Source organism: Engystomops pustulosus, unplaced genomic scaffold, assembly GCF_040894005.1.
Source record: "Engystomops pustulosus unplaced genomic scaffold, aEngPut4.maternal MAT_SCAFFOLD_239, whole genome shotgun sequence".
Taxonomy (NCBI): Eukaryota; Metazoa; Chordata; class Amphibia; order Anura; family Leptodactylidae; genus Engystomops; species Engystomops pustulosus.
The window spans coordinates 137497-157451 of NW_027285118.1; the positions used below are offsets into that span (position 1 = coordinate 137497).

Sequence of the window (19955 nt, forward strand, 5' to 3'; positions counted from 1 at the left end):
GCCCCCTGTATCTCCTGTGACATCACACTGCCCCCTGTATCTCCTGTGCTGTGACATCACACTGTCCCCTGTATCTCCTGTGCTGTGACATCACACTGTCCCCTGTATCTCCTGTGCTGTGACATCACACTGCCCCCTGTATCTCCTGTGACATCACACTGCCCCCTGTATCTCCTGTGCTGTGACATCACACTGCCCACTGTATCTCCTGTGCTGTGACATCACACTGTCTCCTGTATCTCCTGTGCTGTGACATCACACTGCCCCCTGTATCTCCTGTGCTGTGACATCACACTGCCCCCTGTATCTCCTGTGCTGTGACATCACACTGCCCCCTGTATCTCCTGTGCTGTGACATCACACTGCCCCCTGTATCTCCTGTGCTGTGACATCACACTGTCTCCTGTATCTCCTGTGCTGTGACATCACACTGCCCCCTGTATCTCCTGTGCTGTGACATCACACTGCCCCCTGTATCTCCTGTGCTGTGACATCACACTGCCCCCTGTATCTCCTGTGCTGTGACATCACACTGCCCCCTGTATCTCCTGTGACGTCACACTGCCCCCTGTATCTCCTGTGCTGTGACATCACACTGCCCCCTGTATCTCCTGTGCTGTGACATCACACTGTCCCCTGTATCTCCTGTGCTGTGACATCACACTGTCCCCTGTATCTCCTGTGCTGTGACATCACACTGTCCCCTGTATCTCCTGTGCTGTGACATCACACTGCCCCCTGTATCTCCTGTGCTGTGACATCACACTTTCCCCTGTATCTCCTGTGCTGTGACGTCACACTGCTCCCTGTATCTCCTGTGCTATGACGTCACACTGTCCCCTCCCCTGTATCTCCTGTGCTGTGACATCACACTGTCCCCTCCCCTGTATCTCCTGTGCTGTGACGTCACACTGTCCCCTGTATCTCCTGTGCTGTGACGTCACACTGCTCCCTGTATCTCCTGTGCTATGACGTCACACCATTCTCCTCCTTCTCTGCGTTCTGAGTGTGAAAGGCAGAAATAGCAGCGCTGCATTTTATACCCGGCCCGGCCCTGTATCCGCCGATGCTCCACCCTTTTTCTTCTTGATTGGTGAATTGTGCACTGACCACTCCCACCTAGCGCGGGGCTGGCCGCGGGCATAGACTATTAAAAGCGCAGGGTTGCGCGCTCCCGCCGTTCGGAGAGTTCTGTGAGCGAGCGCTGGTGGACGCGCACTGTCTCCACTCATAACCTGAGCGCAGAGGACACGCCCACTTGTGTGTGAAGGAAAATTGATGAGCGGAAACTTGTCCTGATCTCTCCGCGCCTGCGCAGTTCGCTTCCCGTTGTGACATTTCCCCTGGTGCGCGCCTCGTGACGCCATCACGCTTGTGTCCCTGCTGTCTTCGCTTCCGTCGCCGCGCGCCCCCGTCTTGTGGGAGCGCGCACGTAGCTGTCGTGACCGAGCCTAAGCCGGGCGGTTCTTCCAGGAGCTGGAGTTGTAGTGAAGTAATAACGGCCGCCGCCCGAGGGAGGGACGGACACCCGGAGAGCAGCCCGACGCCCGCCGGAGCCCTCAACCGCCACAGCAGCGAGCAGCGGCCCAGCACGCGCCCCGGAGAGGTGAGGCCCGGGCGGGAGGCGCAGGCCGCGGGGAGAGGGAGAGGCCGCGGGGAACTCACCGGAGACTGCCCGGGTATTACCCTATATATATACTGTATGTACAGGGAGGGGGATTACCATATATATATATACTGTATGTACAGGGTGGGGATTACCATATATATATATATATACTGTATATACAGGGAGGGGGTATTACCCTATATATATATATATACTGTATGTACAGGGAGGGGGTATTACCCTATATATATATACTGTATGTACAGGGAGGGGGTATTACCATATATATATATATACTGTATGTACAGGGAGGGGGTATTACCATATATATATACTGTATATACAGGGAGGGGGTATTACCCTATATATATATATATACTGTATGTACAGGGAGGGGGTATTACCCTATATATATATATATACTGTATGTACAGGGAGGGGGTATTACCCTATATATATATACTGTATGTACAGGGAGGGGGTATTACCATATATATATATATACTGTATGTACAGGGAGGGGGTATTACCATATATATATACTGTATATACAGGGAGGGGGTATTACCATATATATATACTGTATATACAGGGAGGGGGTATTACCATATATATATACTGTATGTACAGGGAGGGGGTATTACCCTATATATATACTGTATGTACAGGGAGGGGGTATTACCCTATATATATATACTGTATGTACAGGGAGGGGGTATTACCCTATATATATATACTGTATGTACAGGGAGGGGGGATTACCCTATATATATATATTGTATGTACAGGGAGGGGGTATTACCCTATATATATATATATATATATATATATACTGTATGTACAGGGAGGGGGTATTACCATTTATATATACTGTATGTACAGGGAGGGGGTATTACCATTTATATATACTGTATGTACAGGGAGGGGGTATTACCATATATATACTGTATGTACAGGGAGGGGGTATTACCATATATATATATACTGTATATACAGGGAGGGGGTATTACCATATATATATATACTGTATGTACAGGGAGGGGGTATTACCATATATATATACTGTATGTACAGGGAGGGGGTATTACCATATATATATATACTGTATGTACAGGGAGGGGGTATTACCATATATATATATACTGTATGTACAGGGAGGGGGTATTACCATATATATATATACTGTATGTACAGGGAGGGGGTATTACCATATATATATATACTGTATGTACAGGGAGGGGGTATTACCATATATATATACACTGTATGTACAGGGAGGGGGTATTACCATATATATATACACTGTATGTACAGGGAGGGGGTATTACCATATATATATACACTGTATGTACAGGGAGGGGGTATTACCATATATATATACACTGTATGTACAGGGAGGGGGGTATTACCATATATATATACACTGTATGTACAGGGAGGGGGTATTACCATATATATATATACTGTATGTACAGGGAGGGGGTATTACCATATATATATACTGTATGTACAGGGAGGGGGGATTACCCTATATATATACTGTATGTACAGGGAGGGGGGATTACCCTATATATATATATTGTATGTACAGGGAGGGGGTATTACCATATATATATACTGTATGTACAGGGAGGGGGTATTACCCTATATATATATACTGTATGTACAGGGAGGGGGTATTACCATATATATATATATACTGTATGTACAGGGAGGGGGTATTACCATATATATATACTGTATATACAGGGAGGGGGTATTACCATATATATATACTGTATGTACAGGGAGGGGGGATTACCCTATATATATACTGTATGTACAGGGAGGGGGGATTACCCTATATATATATACTGTATGTACAGGGAGGGGGGATTACCCTATATATATACTGTATGTACAGGGAGGGGGGATTACCCTATATATATATATTGTATGTACAGGGAGGGGGTATTACCATATATATATACTGTATGTACAGGGAGGGGGTATTACCCTATATATATATACTGTATGTACAGGGAGGGGGTATTACCATATATATATATATACTGTATGTACAGGGAGGGGGTATTACCATATATATATACTGTATATACAGGGAGGGGGTATTACCATATATATATACTGTATATACAGGGAGGGGGTATTACCATATATATATATACTGTATGTACAGGGAGGGGGTATTACCATATATATATACTGTATGTACAGGGAGGGGGTATTACCCTATATATATATACTGTATGTACAGGGAGGGGGTATTACCATTTATATATACTGTATGTACAGGGAGGGGGTATTACCCTATATATATATATATATATATATATATACTGTATGTACAGGGAGGGGGTATTACCATTTATATATACTGTATGTACAGGGAGGGGGTATTACCATTTATATATACTGTATGTACAGGGAGGGGGTATTACCATATATATATATACTGTATGTACAGGGAGGGGGTATTACCATATATATATATACTGTATATACAGGGAGGGGGTATTACCATATATATATATACTGTATGTACAGGGAGGGGGTATTACCCTATATATATATACTGTATGTACAGGGAGGGGGTATTACCATATATATATATACTGTATGTACAGGGAGGGGGTATTACCATATATATATACTGTATGTACAGGGAGGGGGTATTACCCTATATATATATATACTGTATGTACAGGGAGGGGGTATTACCATATATATATATACTGTATATACAGGGAGGGGGTATTACCATATATATATATACTGTATGTACAGGGAGGGGGTATTACCATATATATATATACTGTATGTACAGGGAGGGGGTATTACCATATATATATACACTGTATGTACAGGGAGGGGGTATTACCATATATATATACACTGTATGTACAGGGAGGGGGTATTACCATATATATATACACTGTATGTACAGGGAGGGGGTATTACCATATATATATACACTGTATGTACAGGGAGGGGGTATTACCATATATATATACACTGTATGTACAGGGAGGGGGGTATTACCATATATATATACACTGTATGTACAGGGAGGGGGTATTACCATATATATATATACTGTATGTACAGGGAGGGGGTATTACCATATATATATACTGTATGTACAGGGAGGGGGGATTACCCTATATATATACTGTATGTACAGGGAGGGGGGATTACCCTATATATATATATTGTATGTACAGGGAGGGGGTATTACCATATATATATACTGTATGTACAGGGAGGGGGTATTACCCTATATATATACTGTATGTACAGGGAGGGGGTATTACCCTATATATATACTGTATGTACAGGGTGGGGGGATTACCCTATATATATATATATATATACTGTATGTACAGGGAGGGGGGATTACCCTATATATATACTGTATGTACAGGGAGGGGGTATTACCATATATATATACTGTATGTACAGGGTGGGGGGATTACCATATATATATACTGTATGTACGGGGTATTACCCTATATATATATACTGTATGTACAGGGAGGGGGGATTACCATATATATATACTGTATGTACAGGGAGGGGGGATTACCCTATATATATATATATATACTGTATGTACAGGGAGGGGGTATTACCCTATTTATATATTGTATGTACAGGGAGGGGGGATTACCCTATATATATATACTGTATGTACAGGGAGGGGGGATTACCATATATATATACTGTATGTACAGGGAGGGGGGATTACCCTATATATATATATATATACTGTATGTACAGGGAGGGGGTATTACCCTATTTATATATTGTATGTACAGGGAGGGGGGATTACCCTATATATATATACTGTATGTACAGGGAGGGGGGATTACCCTATATATATACTGTATGTACAGGGAGGGGCTATTACCATATATATATACTGTATGTACAGGGAGGGGGGATTACCATATATATATACTGTATGTACAGGGAGGGGGGATTACCCTATATATACTGTATGTACAGGGAGGGGGTATTACCCTATATATATATACTGTATGTACAGGGAGGGGGTATTACCCTATATATATATACTGTATGTACAGGGAGGGGGGATTACCATATATATATACTGTATGTACAGGGAGGGGGTATTACCCTATATATATATACTGTATGTACAGGGAGGGGGGATTACCATATATATACTGTATGTACAGGGTGGGGATTACCATATATATATACTGTATGTACAGGGAGGGGGATTACCATATATATACTGTATGTACAGGGTGGGGATTACCATATATATATACTGTATGTACAGGGTGGGGGATTACCATATATATACTGTATGTACAGGGTGGGGATTACCATATATATATACTGTATGTACAGGGAGGGGGATTACCATATATATATATATACTGTATGTACAGGGAGGGGGATTACCATATATATATATACTGTATGTACAGGGTGGGGATTACCATATATATATATATATATACTGTATGTACAGGGTGGGGGGATTACCATATATATATATATACTGTATGTACAGGGAGGGGGTATTACCATATATATATATATTGTATGTACAGGGAGGGGGTATTACCATATATATATATATATTGTATGTACAGGGAGGGGGTATTACCATATATATATATATATATATATATATATTGTATGTACAGGGAGGGGGTATTACCCTATATATATATATACTGTATGTACAGGGTGGGGGATTACCATATATATATATACTGTATGTACAGGGAGGGGGTATTACCCTATATATATATATATACTGTATGTACAGGGAGGGGGTATTACCCTATATATATATACTGTATGTACAGGGAGGGGGGATTACCATATATATATATATATATATATATATATACTGTATATACAGGGAGGGGGTATTACCATATATATATATATACTGTATGTACAGGGAGGGGGTATTACCCTATATATATATACTGTATGTACAGGGAGGGGGGATTACCATATATATATATATATATATATATATATATATATACTGTATATACAGGGAGGGGGTATTACCATATATATATATACTGTATGTACAGGGAGGGGGGATTACCCTATATATATATACTGTATGTACAGGGAGGGGGTATTACCATATATATATATATACTGTATGTACAGGGAGGGGGTATTACCCTATATATATATATACTGTATGTACAGGGAGGGGGTATTACCATATATATATATACTGTATGTACAGGGAGGGGGTATTACCATATATATATACACTGTATGTACAGGGAGGGGGTATTACCATATATATATATACTGTATGTACAGGGAGGGGGTATTACCATATATATATACTGTATGTACAGGGAGGGGGTATTACCATATATATATATACTGTATGTACAGGGAGGGGGTATTACCCTATATATATATACTGTATGTACAGGGAGGGGGTATTACCCTATATATATATACTGTATGTACAGGGAGGGGGTATTACCCTATATATATATACTGTATGTACAGGGAGGGGGGATTACCCTATATATATATATATACTGTATGTACAGGGAGGGGGTATTACCCTATATATATACTGTATGTACAGGGAGGGGGTATTACCCTATATATATACTGTATGTACAGGGAGGGGGGATTACCCTATATATATATACTGTATGTACAGGGAGGGGGGATTACCCTATATATATATTGTATGTACAAGGAGGGGTGATTACCATATATATATATTGTATGTACAGGGAGGGGGGATTACCCTATATATATATTGTATGTACAGGGAGGGGGGATTACCCTATATATATACTGTATGTACAGGGAGGGGGGATTACCCTATATATATATATACTGTATGTACAGGGTGGGGGATTACCATATATATATACTGTATGTACAGGGAGGGGGTATTACCATATATATATACTGTATGTACAGGGAGGGGGTATTACCCTATATATACTGTATGTACAGGGAGGGGGTATTACCCTATATATACTGTATGTACAGGGAGGGGGTATTACCCTATATATACTGTATGTACAGGGAGGGGGTATTACCCTTTATATACTGTATGTACAGGGAGGGGGTATTACCCTATATATACTGTATATACAGGGAGGGGGTATTACCCTATATATATACTGTATATACAGGGAGGGGGTATTACCCTATATATATACTGTATATACAGGGAGGGGGTATTACCCTATATATATACTGTATATACAGGGAGGGGGTATTACCCTATATATATACTGTATATACAGGGAGGGGGTATTACCATATATATACTGTATATACAGGGAGGGGGTATTACCATATATATATACTGTATGTACAGGGAGGGGGTATTACCATATATATATACTGTATGTACAGGGAGGGGGTATTACCATATATATATACTGTATGTACAGGGAGGGGGGATTACCCTATATATATACTGTATGTACAGGGAGGGGGGATTACCATATATATACTGTATGTACAGGGAGGGGGGATTACCCTATATATATATACTGTATGTACAGGGAGGGGGGATTACCCTATATATATATACTGTATGTACAGGGAGGGGGGATTACCCTATATATATATACTGTATGTACATGGAGGTTGGATTACCCTATATATATATATATACTGTATGTACAGGGTGGGGGATTACCATATATATATATATACTGTATGTACAGGGAGGGGGGATTACCCTATATATATATACTGTATATACAGGGAGGGGGGATTACCCTGTATATATATATACTGTATGTACAGGGAGGGGGGATTACCATATATATATACTGTATGTACAGGGAGGGGGTATTACCATATATATATATATACTGTATGTACAGGGAGGGGGTATTACCATATATATATATATACTGTATGTACAGGGAGGGGCTATTACCCTATATATATATACTGTATGTACAGGGAGGGGGGATTACCATATATATACTGTATATACAGGGAGGGGGGATTACCATATATATATATACTGTATGTACAGGGAGGGGGGATTACCCTATATATATATATTGTATGTACAGGGAGGGGGGATTACCATATATATACTGTATATACAGGGAGGGGGTATTACCATATATATATACTGTATGTACAGGGAGGGGGTATTACCCTATATATATATACTGTATGTACAGGGAGGTGGTATTGCCATATATATATACTGTATGTACAGGGAGGGGGTATTACCCTATATATATATACTGTATGTACAGGGAGGGGGTATTACCCTATATATATATACTGTATGTACAGGGAGGGGGTATTACCATATATATATACTGTATATACAGGGAGGGGGTATTACCATATATATATATACTGTATGTACAGGGAGGGGGTATTACCATATATATATATACTGTATGTACAGGGAGGGGGTATTACCATATATATATATATACTGTATGTACAGGGAGGGGGTATTACCATATATATATATATACTGTATGTACAGGGAGGGGGTATTACCCTATATATATATACTGTATGTACAGGGAGGGGGTATTACCCTATATATATATATACTGTATGTACAGGGAGGGGGTATTACCCTATATATATATACTGTATGTACAGGGAGGGGGTATTACCCTATATATATACTGTATGTACAGGGAGTGGGGATTACCCTATATATATACTGTATGTACAGGGAGGGGGTATTACCCTATATATATATTGTATGTACAGGGAGGGGGGATTACCCTATATATATACTGTATGTACAGGGAGGGGGGATTACCCTATATATATATACTGTATGTACAGGGTGGGGATTACCATATATATATACTGTATGTACAGGGAGGGGGTATTACCATATATATATACTGTATGTACAGGGAGGGGGGATTACCATATATATATACTGTATGTACAGGGAGGGGGGATTACCCTATATATATATACTGTATGTACAGGGTGGGGATTACCATATATATATACTGTATGTACAGGGAGGGGGGATTACCATATATATATACTGTATGTACGGGGTATTACCCTATATATATATATACTGTATGTACAGGGAGGGGGGATTACCCTATATATATATACTGTATGTACATGGAGGTTGGATTACCCTATATATATATATACTGTATGTACAGGGAGGGGGTATTACCCTATATATATATATATTGTATGTACAGGGAGGGGGGATTACCCTATATATATACTGTATGTACAGGGAGGGAGGATTACCCTATATATATATACTGTATGTACAGGGAGGGGGTATTACCATATATATATATATACTGTATGTACAGGGAGGGGGTATTACCTTATATATATATATACTGTATGTACAGGGAGGGGGTATTACCCTATATATATACTGTATATACAGGGAGCGGGTATTACCCTATATATACTGTATATACAGGGAGCGGGTATTACCCTATATATACTGTATGTACAGGGAGGGGGTATTACCATATATATATATATACACTGTATATACAGGGTGACCCCGTTGTGTGTGTGACCTGGGTGTAACCCCTTCATGTCTCTGTCTGCAGCAGGGTGACCCCGTTGTGTGTGTGACCTGGGTGTAACCCCTTCATGTCTCTGTCTCTGCAGCAGGGGTGACCCCGTTGTGTGTGTGACCTGGGTGTAACCCCTTCATGTCTCTGTCTCTGCAGCAGGGGTGACCCCGTTGTGTGTGTGACCTGGGTGTAACCCCTTCATGTCTCTGTCTCTGCAGCAGGGGTGACCCCGTTGTGTGTGTGACCTGGGTGTAACCCCTTCATGTCTCTGTCTCTGCAGCAGGGTGACCCCGTTGTGTGTGTGACCTGGGTGTAACCCCTTCATGTCTCTGTCTGCAGCAGGGTGACCCCGTTGTGTGTGTGACCTGGGTGTAACCCCTTCATGTCTCTGTCTCTGCAGCAGGGTGACCCCGTTGTGTGTGTGACCTGGGTGTAACCCCTTCATGTCTCTGTCTCTGCAGCAGGGTGACCCCGTTGTGTGTGTGACCTGGTTGTAACCCCTTCATGTCTCTGTCTCTGCAGCAGGGTGACCCCGTTGTGTGTGTGACCTGGGTGTAACCCCTTCATGTCTCTGTCTCTGCTGCAGGGGTGACCCCGTTGTGTGTGTGACCTGGGTGTAACCCCTTCATGTCTCTGTCTCTGCAGCAGGGTGACCCCGTTGTGTGTGTGACCTGGGTGTAACCCCTTCATGTCTCTGTCTCTGCAGCAGGGTGACCCCGTTGTGTGTGTGACCTGGGTGTAACCCCTTCATGTCTCTGTCTGCAGCAGGGTGACCCCGTTGTGTGTGTGACCTGGGTGTAACCCCTTCATGTCTCTGTCTCTGCAGCAGGGTGACCCCGTTGTGTGGGTGACCTGGGTGTAAACCCTTCATGTCTCTGCAGCAGGGTGACCCCGTTGTGTGTGTGACCTGGGTGTAACCCCTTCATGTCTGTCTCTGCAGCAGGGTGACCCCGTTGTGTGTGTGACCTGGGTGTAACCCCTTCATGTCTCTGTCTCTGCAGCAGGGGTGACCCCGTTGTGTGTGTGACCTGGGTGTAACCCCTTCATGTCTCTGTCTCTGCAGCAGGGTGACCCCGTTGTGTGTGTGACCTGGGTGTAACCCCTTCATGTCTCTGTCTCTGCAGCAGGGGTGACCCCGTTGTGTGTGTGACCTGGGTGTAACCCCTTCATGTCTCTGCAGCAGGGTGACCCCGTTGTGTGTGTGACCTGGGTGTAACCCCTTCATGTCTCTGTCTCTGCAGCAGGGGTGACCCCGTTGTGTGTGTGACCTGGGTGTAACCCCTTCATGTCTGTCTCTGCAGCAGGGGTGACCCCGTTGTGTGTGTGACCTGGGTGTAACCCCTTCATGTCTCTGTCTCTGCAGCAGGGTGACCCCGTTGTGTGTGTGACCTGGGTGTAACCCCTTCATGTCTCTGTCTCTGCAGCAGGGTGACCCCGTTGTGTGTGACCTGGGTGTAACCCCTTCATGTCTGTCTCTGCAGCAGGGTGACCCCGTTGTGTGGGTGACCTGGGTGTAACCCCTTCATGTCTCTGTCTCTGCAGCAGGGTGACCCCGTTGTGTGGGTGACCTGGGTGTAACCCCTTCATGTCTCTGTCTCTGCAGCAGGGTGACCCCGTTGTGTGGGTGACCTGGGTGTAACCCCTTCATGTCTCTGTCTCTGCAGCAGGGGTGACCCCGTTGTGTGTGTGACCTGGGTGTAACCCCTTCATGTCTGTCTCTGCAGCAGGGGTGACCCCGTTGTGTGTGTGACCTGGGTGTAACCCCTTCATGTCTCTGTCTCTGCAGCAGGGGTGACCCCGTTGTGTGTGTGACCTGGGTGTAACCCCTTCATGTCTCTGTCTCTGCAGCAGGGGTGACCCCGTTGTGTGTGTGACCTGGGTGTAACCCCTTCATGTCTCTGTCTCTGCAGCAGGGTGACCCCGTTGTGTGTGTGACCTGGTTGTAACCCCTTCATGTCTCTGTCTCTGCAGCAGGGTGACCCCGTTGTGTGTGTGACCTGGGTGTAACCCCTTCATGTCTCTGTCTGCAGCAGGGTGACCCCGTTGTGTGTGTGACCTGGGTGTAACCCCTTCATGTCTCTGTCTCTGCAGCAGGGTGACCCCGTTGTGTGTGTGACCTGGGTGTAACCCCTTCATGTCTCTGCAGCAGGGGTGACCCCGTTGTGTGTGTGACCTGGGTGTAACCCCTTCATGTCTCTGTCTGCAGCAGGGTGACCCCATTGTGGGTGACCTGGGTGTAACCCCTTCATGTCTCTGTCTCTGCTGCAGGGGTGACCCCGTTGTGTGTGTGACCTGGGTGTAACCCCTTCATGTCTCTGTCTCTGCAGCAGGGTGACCCCGTTGTGTGTGACCTGGGTGTAACCCCTTCATGTCTCTGTCTCTGCAGCAGGGTGACCCCGTTGTGTGTGTGACCTGGGTGTAACCCCTTCATGTCTCTCTGTCTCTGCAGCAGGGTGACCCCGTTGTGTGTGTGACCTGGGTGTAACCCCTTCATGTCTCTGCAGCAGGGGTGACCCCGTTGTGTGTGTGACCTGGGTGTAACCCCTTCATGTCTCTGTCTGCAGCAGGGTGACCCCATTGTGGGTGACCTGGGTGTAACCCCTTCATGTCTCTGTCTCTGCTGCAGGGGTGACCCCGTTGTGTGTGACCTGGGTGTAACCCCTTCATGTCTCTGTCTCTGCAGCAGGGTGACCCCGTTGTGTGTGACCTGGGTGTAACCCCTTCATGTCTCTGTCTCTGCAGCAGGGTGACCCCGTTGTGTGTGTGACCTGGGTGTAACCCCTTCATGTCTCTCTGTCTCTGCAGCAGGGTGACCCCGTTGTGTGGGTGACCTGGGTGTAACCCCTTCATGTCTCTGTCTGCAGCAGGGTGACCCCGTTGTGTGGGTGACCTGGGTGTAACCCCTTCATGTCTCTGTCTCTGCAGCAGGGTGACCCCGTTGTGTGTGTGACCTGGGTGTAACCCCTTCATGTCTCTGTCTGCAGCAGGGTGACCCCGTTGTGTGTGTGACCTGGGTGTAACCCCTTCATGTCTCTGTCTCTGCAGCAGGGTGACCCCGTTGTGTGTGTGACCTGGGTGTAACCCCTTCATGTCTCTGTCTCTGCAGCAGGGTGACCCCGTTGTGTGTGTGACCTGGGTGTAACCCCTTCATGTCTCTGTCTGCAGCAGGGTGACCCCGTTGTGTGTGTGACCTGGGTGTAACCCCTTCATGTCTCTGTCTCTGCAGCAGGGTGACCCCGTTGTGTGTGTGACCTGGGTGTAACCCCTTCATGTCTCTGCAGCAGGGTGACCCCGTTGTGTGTGTGACCTGGGTGTAACCCCTTCATGTCTCTGTCTGCAGCAGGGTGACCCCGTTGTGTGTGTGACCTGGGTGTAACCCCTTCATGTCTCTGTCTCTGCAGCAGGGTGACCCCGTTGTGTGTGTGACCTGGGTGTAACCCCTTCATGTCTCTGTCTGCAGCAGGGTGACCCCGTTGTGTGTGTGACCTGGGTGTAACCCCTTCATGTCTCTGTCTCTGCAGCAGGGTGACCCCGTTGTGTGTGTGACCTGGGTGTAACCCCTTCATGTCTCTGTCTGCAGCAGGGTGACCCCGTTGTGTGGGTGACCTGGGTGTAAACCCTTCATGTCTCTGTCTCTGCAGCAGGGTGACCCCGTTGTGTGTGTGACCTGGGTGTAACCCCTTCATGTCTCTGTCTCTGCAGCAGGGTGACCCCGTTGTGTGTGTGACCTGGGTGTAACCCCTTCATGTCTCTGTCTCTGCAGCAGGGGTGACCCCGTTGTGTGGGTGACCTGGGTGTAACCCCTTCATGTCTCTGTCTCTGCAGCAGGGTGACCCCGTTGTGTGTGTGACCTGGGTGTAACCCCTTCATGTCTCTGTCTCTGCAGCAGGGTGACCCCGTTGTGTGGGTGACCTGGGTGTAACCCCTTCATGTCTCTGTCTGCAGCAGGGGTGACCCCGTTGTGTGTGTGTGTGACCTGGGTGTAACCCCTTCATGTCTCTGTCTGCAGCAGGGTGACCCCGTTGTGTGTGTGACCTGGGTGTAACCCCTTCATGTCTCTGTCTGCAGCAGGGTGACCCCGTTGTGTGTGTGACCTGGGTGTAACCCCTTCATGTCTCTGTCTCTGCAGCAGGGTGACCCCGTTGTGTGTGTGACCTGGGTGTAACCCCTTCATGTCTCTGTCTCTGCAGCAGGGGTGACCCCGTTGTGTGTGTGACCTGGGTGTAACCCCTTCATGTCTCTGTCTCTGCAGCAGGGGTGACCCCGTTGTGTGTGTGACCTGGGTGTAACCCCTTCATGTCTCTGTCTCTGCAGCAGGGGTGACCCCGTTGTGTGTGTGACCTGGGTGTAACCCCTTCATGTCTCTGCAGCAGGGTGACCCCGTTGTGTGTGTGACCTGGGTGTAACCCCTTCATGTCTCTGCAGCAGGGTGACCCCGTTGTGTGTGTGACCTGGGTGTAACCCCTTCATGTCTCTGTCTCTGCAGCAGGGTGACCCCGTTGTGTGTGTGACCTGGGTGTAACCCCTTCATGTCTCTGTCTCTGCAGCAGGGTGACCCCGTTGTGTGTGTGACCTGGGTGTAACCCCTTCATGTTTGTCTCTGCAGCAGGGGTGACCCCGTTGTGTGTGTGACCTGGGTGTAACCCCTTCATGTCTCTGTCTCTGCAGCAGGGGTGACCCCGTTGTGTGTGTGACCTGGGTGTAACCCCTTCATGTCTGTCTCTGCAGCAGGGGTGACCCCGTTGTGTGTGTGACCTGGGTGTAACCCCTTCATGTCTCTGTCTCTGCAGCAGGGGTGACCCCGTTGTGTGGGTGACCTGGGTGTAACCCCTTCATGTCTCTGCAGCAGGGTGACCCCGTTGTGTGTGTGACCTGGGTGTAACCCCTTCATGTCTCTGTCTGCAGCAGGGGTGACCCCGTTGTGTGTGTGACCTGGGTGTAACCCCTTCATGTCTCTGTCTCTGCAGCAGGGGTGACCCCGTTGTGTGTGAGACCTGGGTGTAACCCCTTCATGTCTGTCTCTGCAGCAGGGTGACCCCGTTGTGTGTGTGACCTGGGTGTAACCCCTTCATGTCTCTGCAGCAGGGTGACCCCGTTGTGTGTGTGACCTGGGTGTAACCCCTTCATGTCTCTGTCTGCAGCAGGGTGACCCCGTTGTGTGTGTGACCTGGGTGTAACCCCTTCATGTCTCTGTCTCTGCAGCAGGGTGACCCCGTTGTGTGTGTGTGACCTGGGTGTAACCCCTTCATGTCTCTGTCTCTGCAGCAGGGTGACCCCGTTGTGTGTGACCTGGGTGTAACCCCTTCATGTCTCTGTCTCTGCAGCAGGGTGACCCCGTTGTGTGTGTGACCTGGGTGTAACCCCTTCATGTCTCTGTCTCTGCAGCAGGGTGACCCCGTTGTGTGTGACCTGGGTGTAACCCCTTCATGTCTCTGTCTCTGCAGCAGGGGTGACCCCGTTGTGTGTGACCTGGGTGTAACCCCTTCATGTCTCTGTCTCTGCAGCAGGGTGACCCCGTTGTGTGTGTGACCTGGGTGTAACCCCTTCATGTCTCTGTCTCTGCAGCAGGGGTGACCCCGTTGTGTGTGTGACCTGGGTGTAACCCCTTCATGTCTCTGCAGCAGGGTGACCCCGTTGTGGGTGACCTGGGTGTAACCCCTTCATGTCTCTGTCTCTGCAGCAGGGTGACCCCGTTGTGTGTGTGACCTGGGTGTAACCCCTTCATGTCTCTGCAGCAGGGTGACCCCGTTGTGTGTGTGACCTGGGTGTAACCCCTTCATGTCTCTGTCTGCAGCAGGGTGACCCCGTTGTGTGTGTGACCTGGGTGTAACCCCTTCATGTCTCTGTCTCTGCAGCAGGGTGACCCCGTTGTGTGTGTGACCTGGGTGTAACCCCTTCATGTCTCTGTCTGCAGCAGGGGTGACCCCGTTGTGTGTGACCTGGGTGTAACCCCTTCATGTCTCTGTCTCTGCAGCCATGGCCGCCATTAGGAAGAAGCTTGTGATTGTGGGTGATGGAGCCTGCGGTAAGACGTGTCTCCTCATCGTCTTCAGTAAGGACCAGTTCCCCGAGGTTTACGTTCCCACCGTCTTTGAGAACTACGTGGCTGATATTGAAGTGGATGGGAAGCAGGTGGGCTGCCGGCCGGGCAGGGGGTAGGTGCTCTTGTAGAGGTCTCCAGTACTGACTGTACCTCTCTCAGGTGGAGCTGGCGCTGTGGGACACGGCTGGCCAGGAGGACTACGACAGATTGCGGCCCCTGTCCTATCCGGACACAGACGTTATATTAATGTGCTTCTCCATCGATAGCCCCGATAGTTTAGGTAAGTCCTGGGGGTGTCCGGCTCCTGGTGATCGCTCTTCTCTCTGCTCATTGTCCTTTTGTCTGTATCTGTAGAAAATATCCCTGAGAAATGGACCCCCGAAGTGAAACACTTTTGCCCTAATGTGCCCATCATACTGGTGGGCAACAAGAAGGACCTGCGCAATGATGAGCATACCCGCCGGGAGCTGACCAAGATGAAGCAGGTGAGGGGCAGGAGACTCCGTGTATGGATAGTGGATCAGGGTTATCCCACGGGGTCTGCGTGGAGAGAAGCGGCTGGGGGTCTCTGCGTGGACAGAGGGGTTGGCCTCTGGTGGCTGGGGGTCTCTGCGTGGACAGAGGCGTTGGCCTGTGGTGGCTGGGGGTCTCTGTGTGGACAGAGGGGTTGGCCTGTGGTGGCTGGGGGTCTCTGCGTGGACAGAGGGGTTGGCCTGTGGTGGCTGGGGGTCTCTGCGTGGACAGAGGGGTTGGCCTCTGGTGGCTGGGGGTCTCTGCGTGGACAGAGGCGTTGGCCTGTGGTGGCTGGGGGTCTCTGTGTGGACAGAGGGGTTGGCCTGTGGTGGCTGGGGGTCTCTGCGTGGACAGAGGGGTTGGCCTGTGGTGGCTGGGGGTCTCTGCGTGGACAGAGGGGTTGGCCTGTGGTGGCTGGGGGTCTCTGCGTGGACAGAGGGGTTGGCCTGTGGTGGCTGGGGGTCTCTGCGTGGACAGAGGGGTTGGCCTGTGGTGGCTGGGGGTCTCTGCGTGGACAGAGGGGTTGGCCTGTGGTGGCTGGGGGTCTCTGCGTGGACAGAGGGGTTGGCCTGTGGTGGCTGGGGGTCTCTGTGTGGACAGAGGGGTTGGCCTGTGGTGGCTGGGGGTTTCTGCGTGGACAGAGGGGTTGGCCTGTGGTGGCTGGGGGTCTCTGCGTGGACAGAGGGGTTGGCCTGTGGTGGCTGGGGGTCTCTGCGTGGACAGAGGGGTTGGGCTGTGGTGGCTGGGGGTCTCTGCGTGGACAGAGGGGTTGGCCTGTGGTGGCTGGGGGTCTCTGCGTGGACAGAGGGGTTGGCCTGTGGTGGCTGGGGGTCTCTGCGTGGACAGAGGGGTTGGCCTGTGGTGGCTGGGGGTCTCTGCGTGGACAGAGGGGTTGGCCTGTGGTGGCTGGGGGTCTCTGCGTGGACAGAGGGGTTGGCCTGTGGTTGCTGGGGGCACCTTCGTGGACAGAGGGGTTGGCCTGTGGTGGCTGGGGGTCTCTGCGTGGACAGAGGGGTTGGCCTGTGGTGGCTGGGGGTCTCTGCGTGGACAGAGGGGTTGGCCTGTGGTGGCTGGGGGTCTCTGTGTGGACAGAGGGGTTGGCCTGTGGTGGCTGGGGGTTTCTGCGTGGACAGAGGGGTTGGCCTGTGGTGGCTGGGGGTCTCTGCGTGGATAGAGGGGTTGGCCTGTGGTGGCTGGGGGTCTCTGCGTGGACAGAGGGGTTGGGCTGTGGTGGCTGGGGGTCTCTGCGTGGACAGAGGGGTTGGCCTGTGGTGGCTGGGGGTCTCTGCGTGGACAGAGGGGTTGGCCTGTGGTGGCTGGGGGTCTCTGCGTGGACAGAGGGGTTGGCCTGTGGTGGCTGGGGGTCTCTGCGTGGACAGAGGGGTTGGCCTGTGGTGGCTGGGGGTCTCTGCGTGGACAGAGGGGTTGGCCTGTGGTGGCTGGGGGTCTCTGCGTGGACAGAGGGTTTGGCCTGTGGTGGCTGGGGGTTTCTGCGTGGACAGAGGGGTTGGGCTGTGGTGGCTGGGGGTCTCTGTGTGGACAGAGGGGTTGGCCTGTGGTGGCTGGGGGTTTCTGCGTGGACAGAGGGGTTGGCCTGTGGTGGCTGGGGGTTTCTGCGTGGACAGAGGGGTTGGGCTGTGGTGGCTGGGGGTCTCTGTGTGGACAGAGGGGTTGGCCTGTGGTGGCTGGGGGTTTCTGCGTGGACAGAGGGGTTGGCCTGTGGTGGCTGGGGGTTTCTGCGTGGACAGAGGGGTTGGCCCGCGGTGGCTGGGGGTTTCTGCGTGGACAGAGGGGTTGGGCTGTGGTGGCTGGGGGTCTCTGCGTGGACAGAGGGGTTGGCCCGCGGTGGCTGGGGGTTTCTGCGTGGACAGAGGGGTTGGCCTGTGGTGGCTGGGGGTCTCTGCGTGGACAGAGGGGTTGGCCTGTGGTGGCTGGGGGTCTCTGCGTGGACAGAGGGGTTGGCCTGTGGTGGCTGGGGGTCTCTGCGTGGACAGAGGGGTTGGCCTGTGGTGGCTGGGGGTCTCTGCGTGGACAGAGGGTTTGGCCTGTGGTGGCTGGGGGTTTCTGCGTGGACAGAGGGGTTGGGCTGTGGTGGCTGGGGGTCTCTGTGTGGACAGAGGGGTTGGCCTGTGGTGGCTGGGGGTTTCTGCGTGGACAGAGGGGTTGGCCTGTGGTGGCTGGGGGTTTCTGCGTGGACAGAGGGGTTGGCCTGTGGTGGCTGGGGGTCTCTCTGGGGAGGGGTTCCCTTGTATGTGGCGCGCCCCCCCTTATGGCTCCTCTTCCCTGGTGCAGGAGCCGGTGAAACCTGAGGAGGGCCGGGACATGGCCAACAGGATCTCTGCCTACGGCTACATGGAGTGCTCGGCCAAGACCAAGGACGGCGTCCGGGAGGTGTTTGAGCTGGCCACACGGGCCGCCCTGCAAGCCAGACGTGGCAAGAAGAAAACCACGTGCCTTCTGATCTGAGCGGACCCCCGGAGTCACGTCTCCTGTATGAGGTTTTATAAGAAGTCGTTTCTCAGTATTTAAAGTCCACGTTTTCTTATATATAAATCTATTCTACGTAACGTCACTGATAGCGCAGACTAACATTCCACGTCACGGGGGCCGGGGGTCCTCGCAGGGGCACTACACGGCTTGTACTGAGGTAACCTGCAATAACAGAGCCCACCCCACCCCGGCAGGCAGAGGGTTAATAGCGCGGCGTCCGGTCACTTATCGTTTTTTATGTGGCATTGGTAAATAAAATCATTTTCTGTATCTGTTGTGTGCATTGTCTCCAGGGGCCCAGGGGGGTCTGACACATGGGGGGCCCTCACTCAGGGTCTGGAGGGGCCCCAGGGGGGTCTGACACAGGGTTGGGGCCCTCACTCAGGGTCTAGAGGGGCCCCAGGGGGGTCTGACACAGGGTTGGGGCCCTCACTCAGGGTCTGGAGGGGCCCCAGGGGGGTCTGACACAGGGTTGGGGCCCTCACTCAGGGTCTAGAGGGGCCCCAGGGGGGGTCTGACACAGGGTTGGGGCCCTCACTCAGGGTCTAGAGGGGCCCCAGGGGGGTCTGACACAGGGTTGGGGCCCTCACTCAGGGTCTGGAGGGGCCCAGGGTGGTCTGACACATGGGGGGCCCTCACTCAGGGTCTGGAGGGGCCCAGGGTGGTCTGACACATGGGGGGCCCCTCACTCAGGGTCTGGAGGGGCCCAGGGTGGTCTGACACATGGGGGGCCCCTCACTCAGGGTCT

At 50.0% G+C, this 19955-nt stretch overlaps 1 protein-coding gene and 1 long non-coding RNA gene across 3 annotated transcripts; one reads left to right on the forward strand and one right to left on the reverse strand.

Annotated features, from left to right (window-relative positions):
* The first annotated feature begins 1228 nt into the window (after positions 1-1228).
* Positions 1229-19477, forward strand: RHOA (ras homolog family member A). 2 transcript variants are annotated; one of them, XM_072132132.1, is made up of 5 exons: positions 1229-1606; positions 16136-16293; positions 16364-16484; positions 16559-16689; positions 19010-19477. In XM_072132132.1, exons 2-5 carry the CDS (start codon positions 16138-16140, stop codon positions 19181-19183), a joined length of 582 nt encoding a protein of 193 aa, XP_071988233.1. In that variant the 5' UTR covers positions 1229-1606; positions 16136-16137; the 3' UTR covers positions 19184-19477. The 2 variants fall into 2 exon arrangements, with proteins under 2 accessions (XP_071988233.1, XP_071988234.1); XM_072132133.1 differs by lacking the exon at positions 1229-1606 and adding an exon at positions 1679-1700.
* On the reverse strand, positions 13057-13869 carry LOC140110289 (uncharacterized). The gene is made up of 3 exons (XR_011851405.1): positions 13709-13869; positions 13469-13647; positions 13057-13352 (listed from the first exon to the last, which is right to left on the reverse strand). It is a non-coding gene; the product is annotated as an uncharacterized lncRNA (long non-coding RNA).
* Positions 19478-19955: the final 478 nt, after the last annotated feature.

What these genes read in the sequence shown, in the direction of transcription:
- RHOA (XM_072132132.1), top strand. Translation starts at nt 16,138, where the DNA reads ATGGCCGCCATTAGGAAGAAGCTTGTGATTGTGGGTGATGGAGCCTGC. An exon ending in CGATAGCCCCGATAGTTTAG is followed by an intron (nt 16,485 to 16,558) that starts GTAAGTCCTGGG and finishes CTGTATCTGTAG; the next exon opens with AAAATATCCCTGAGAAATGG. An exon ending in AGCTGACCAAGATGAAGCAG is followed by an intron (nt 16,690 to 19,009) that starts GTGAGGGGCAGG and finishes TCCCTGGTGCAG; the next exon opens with GAGCCGGTGAAACCTGAGGA.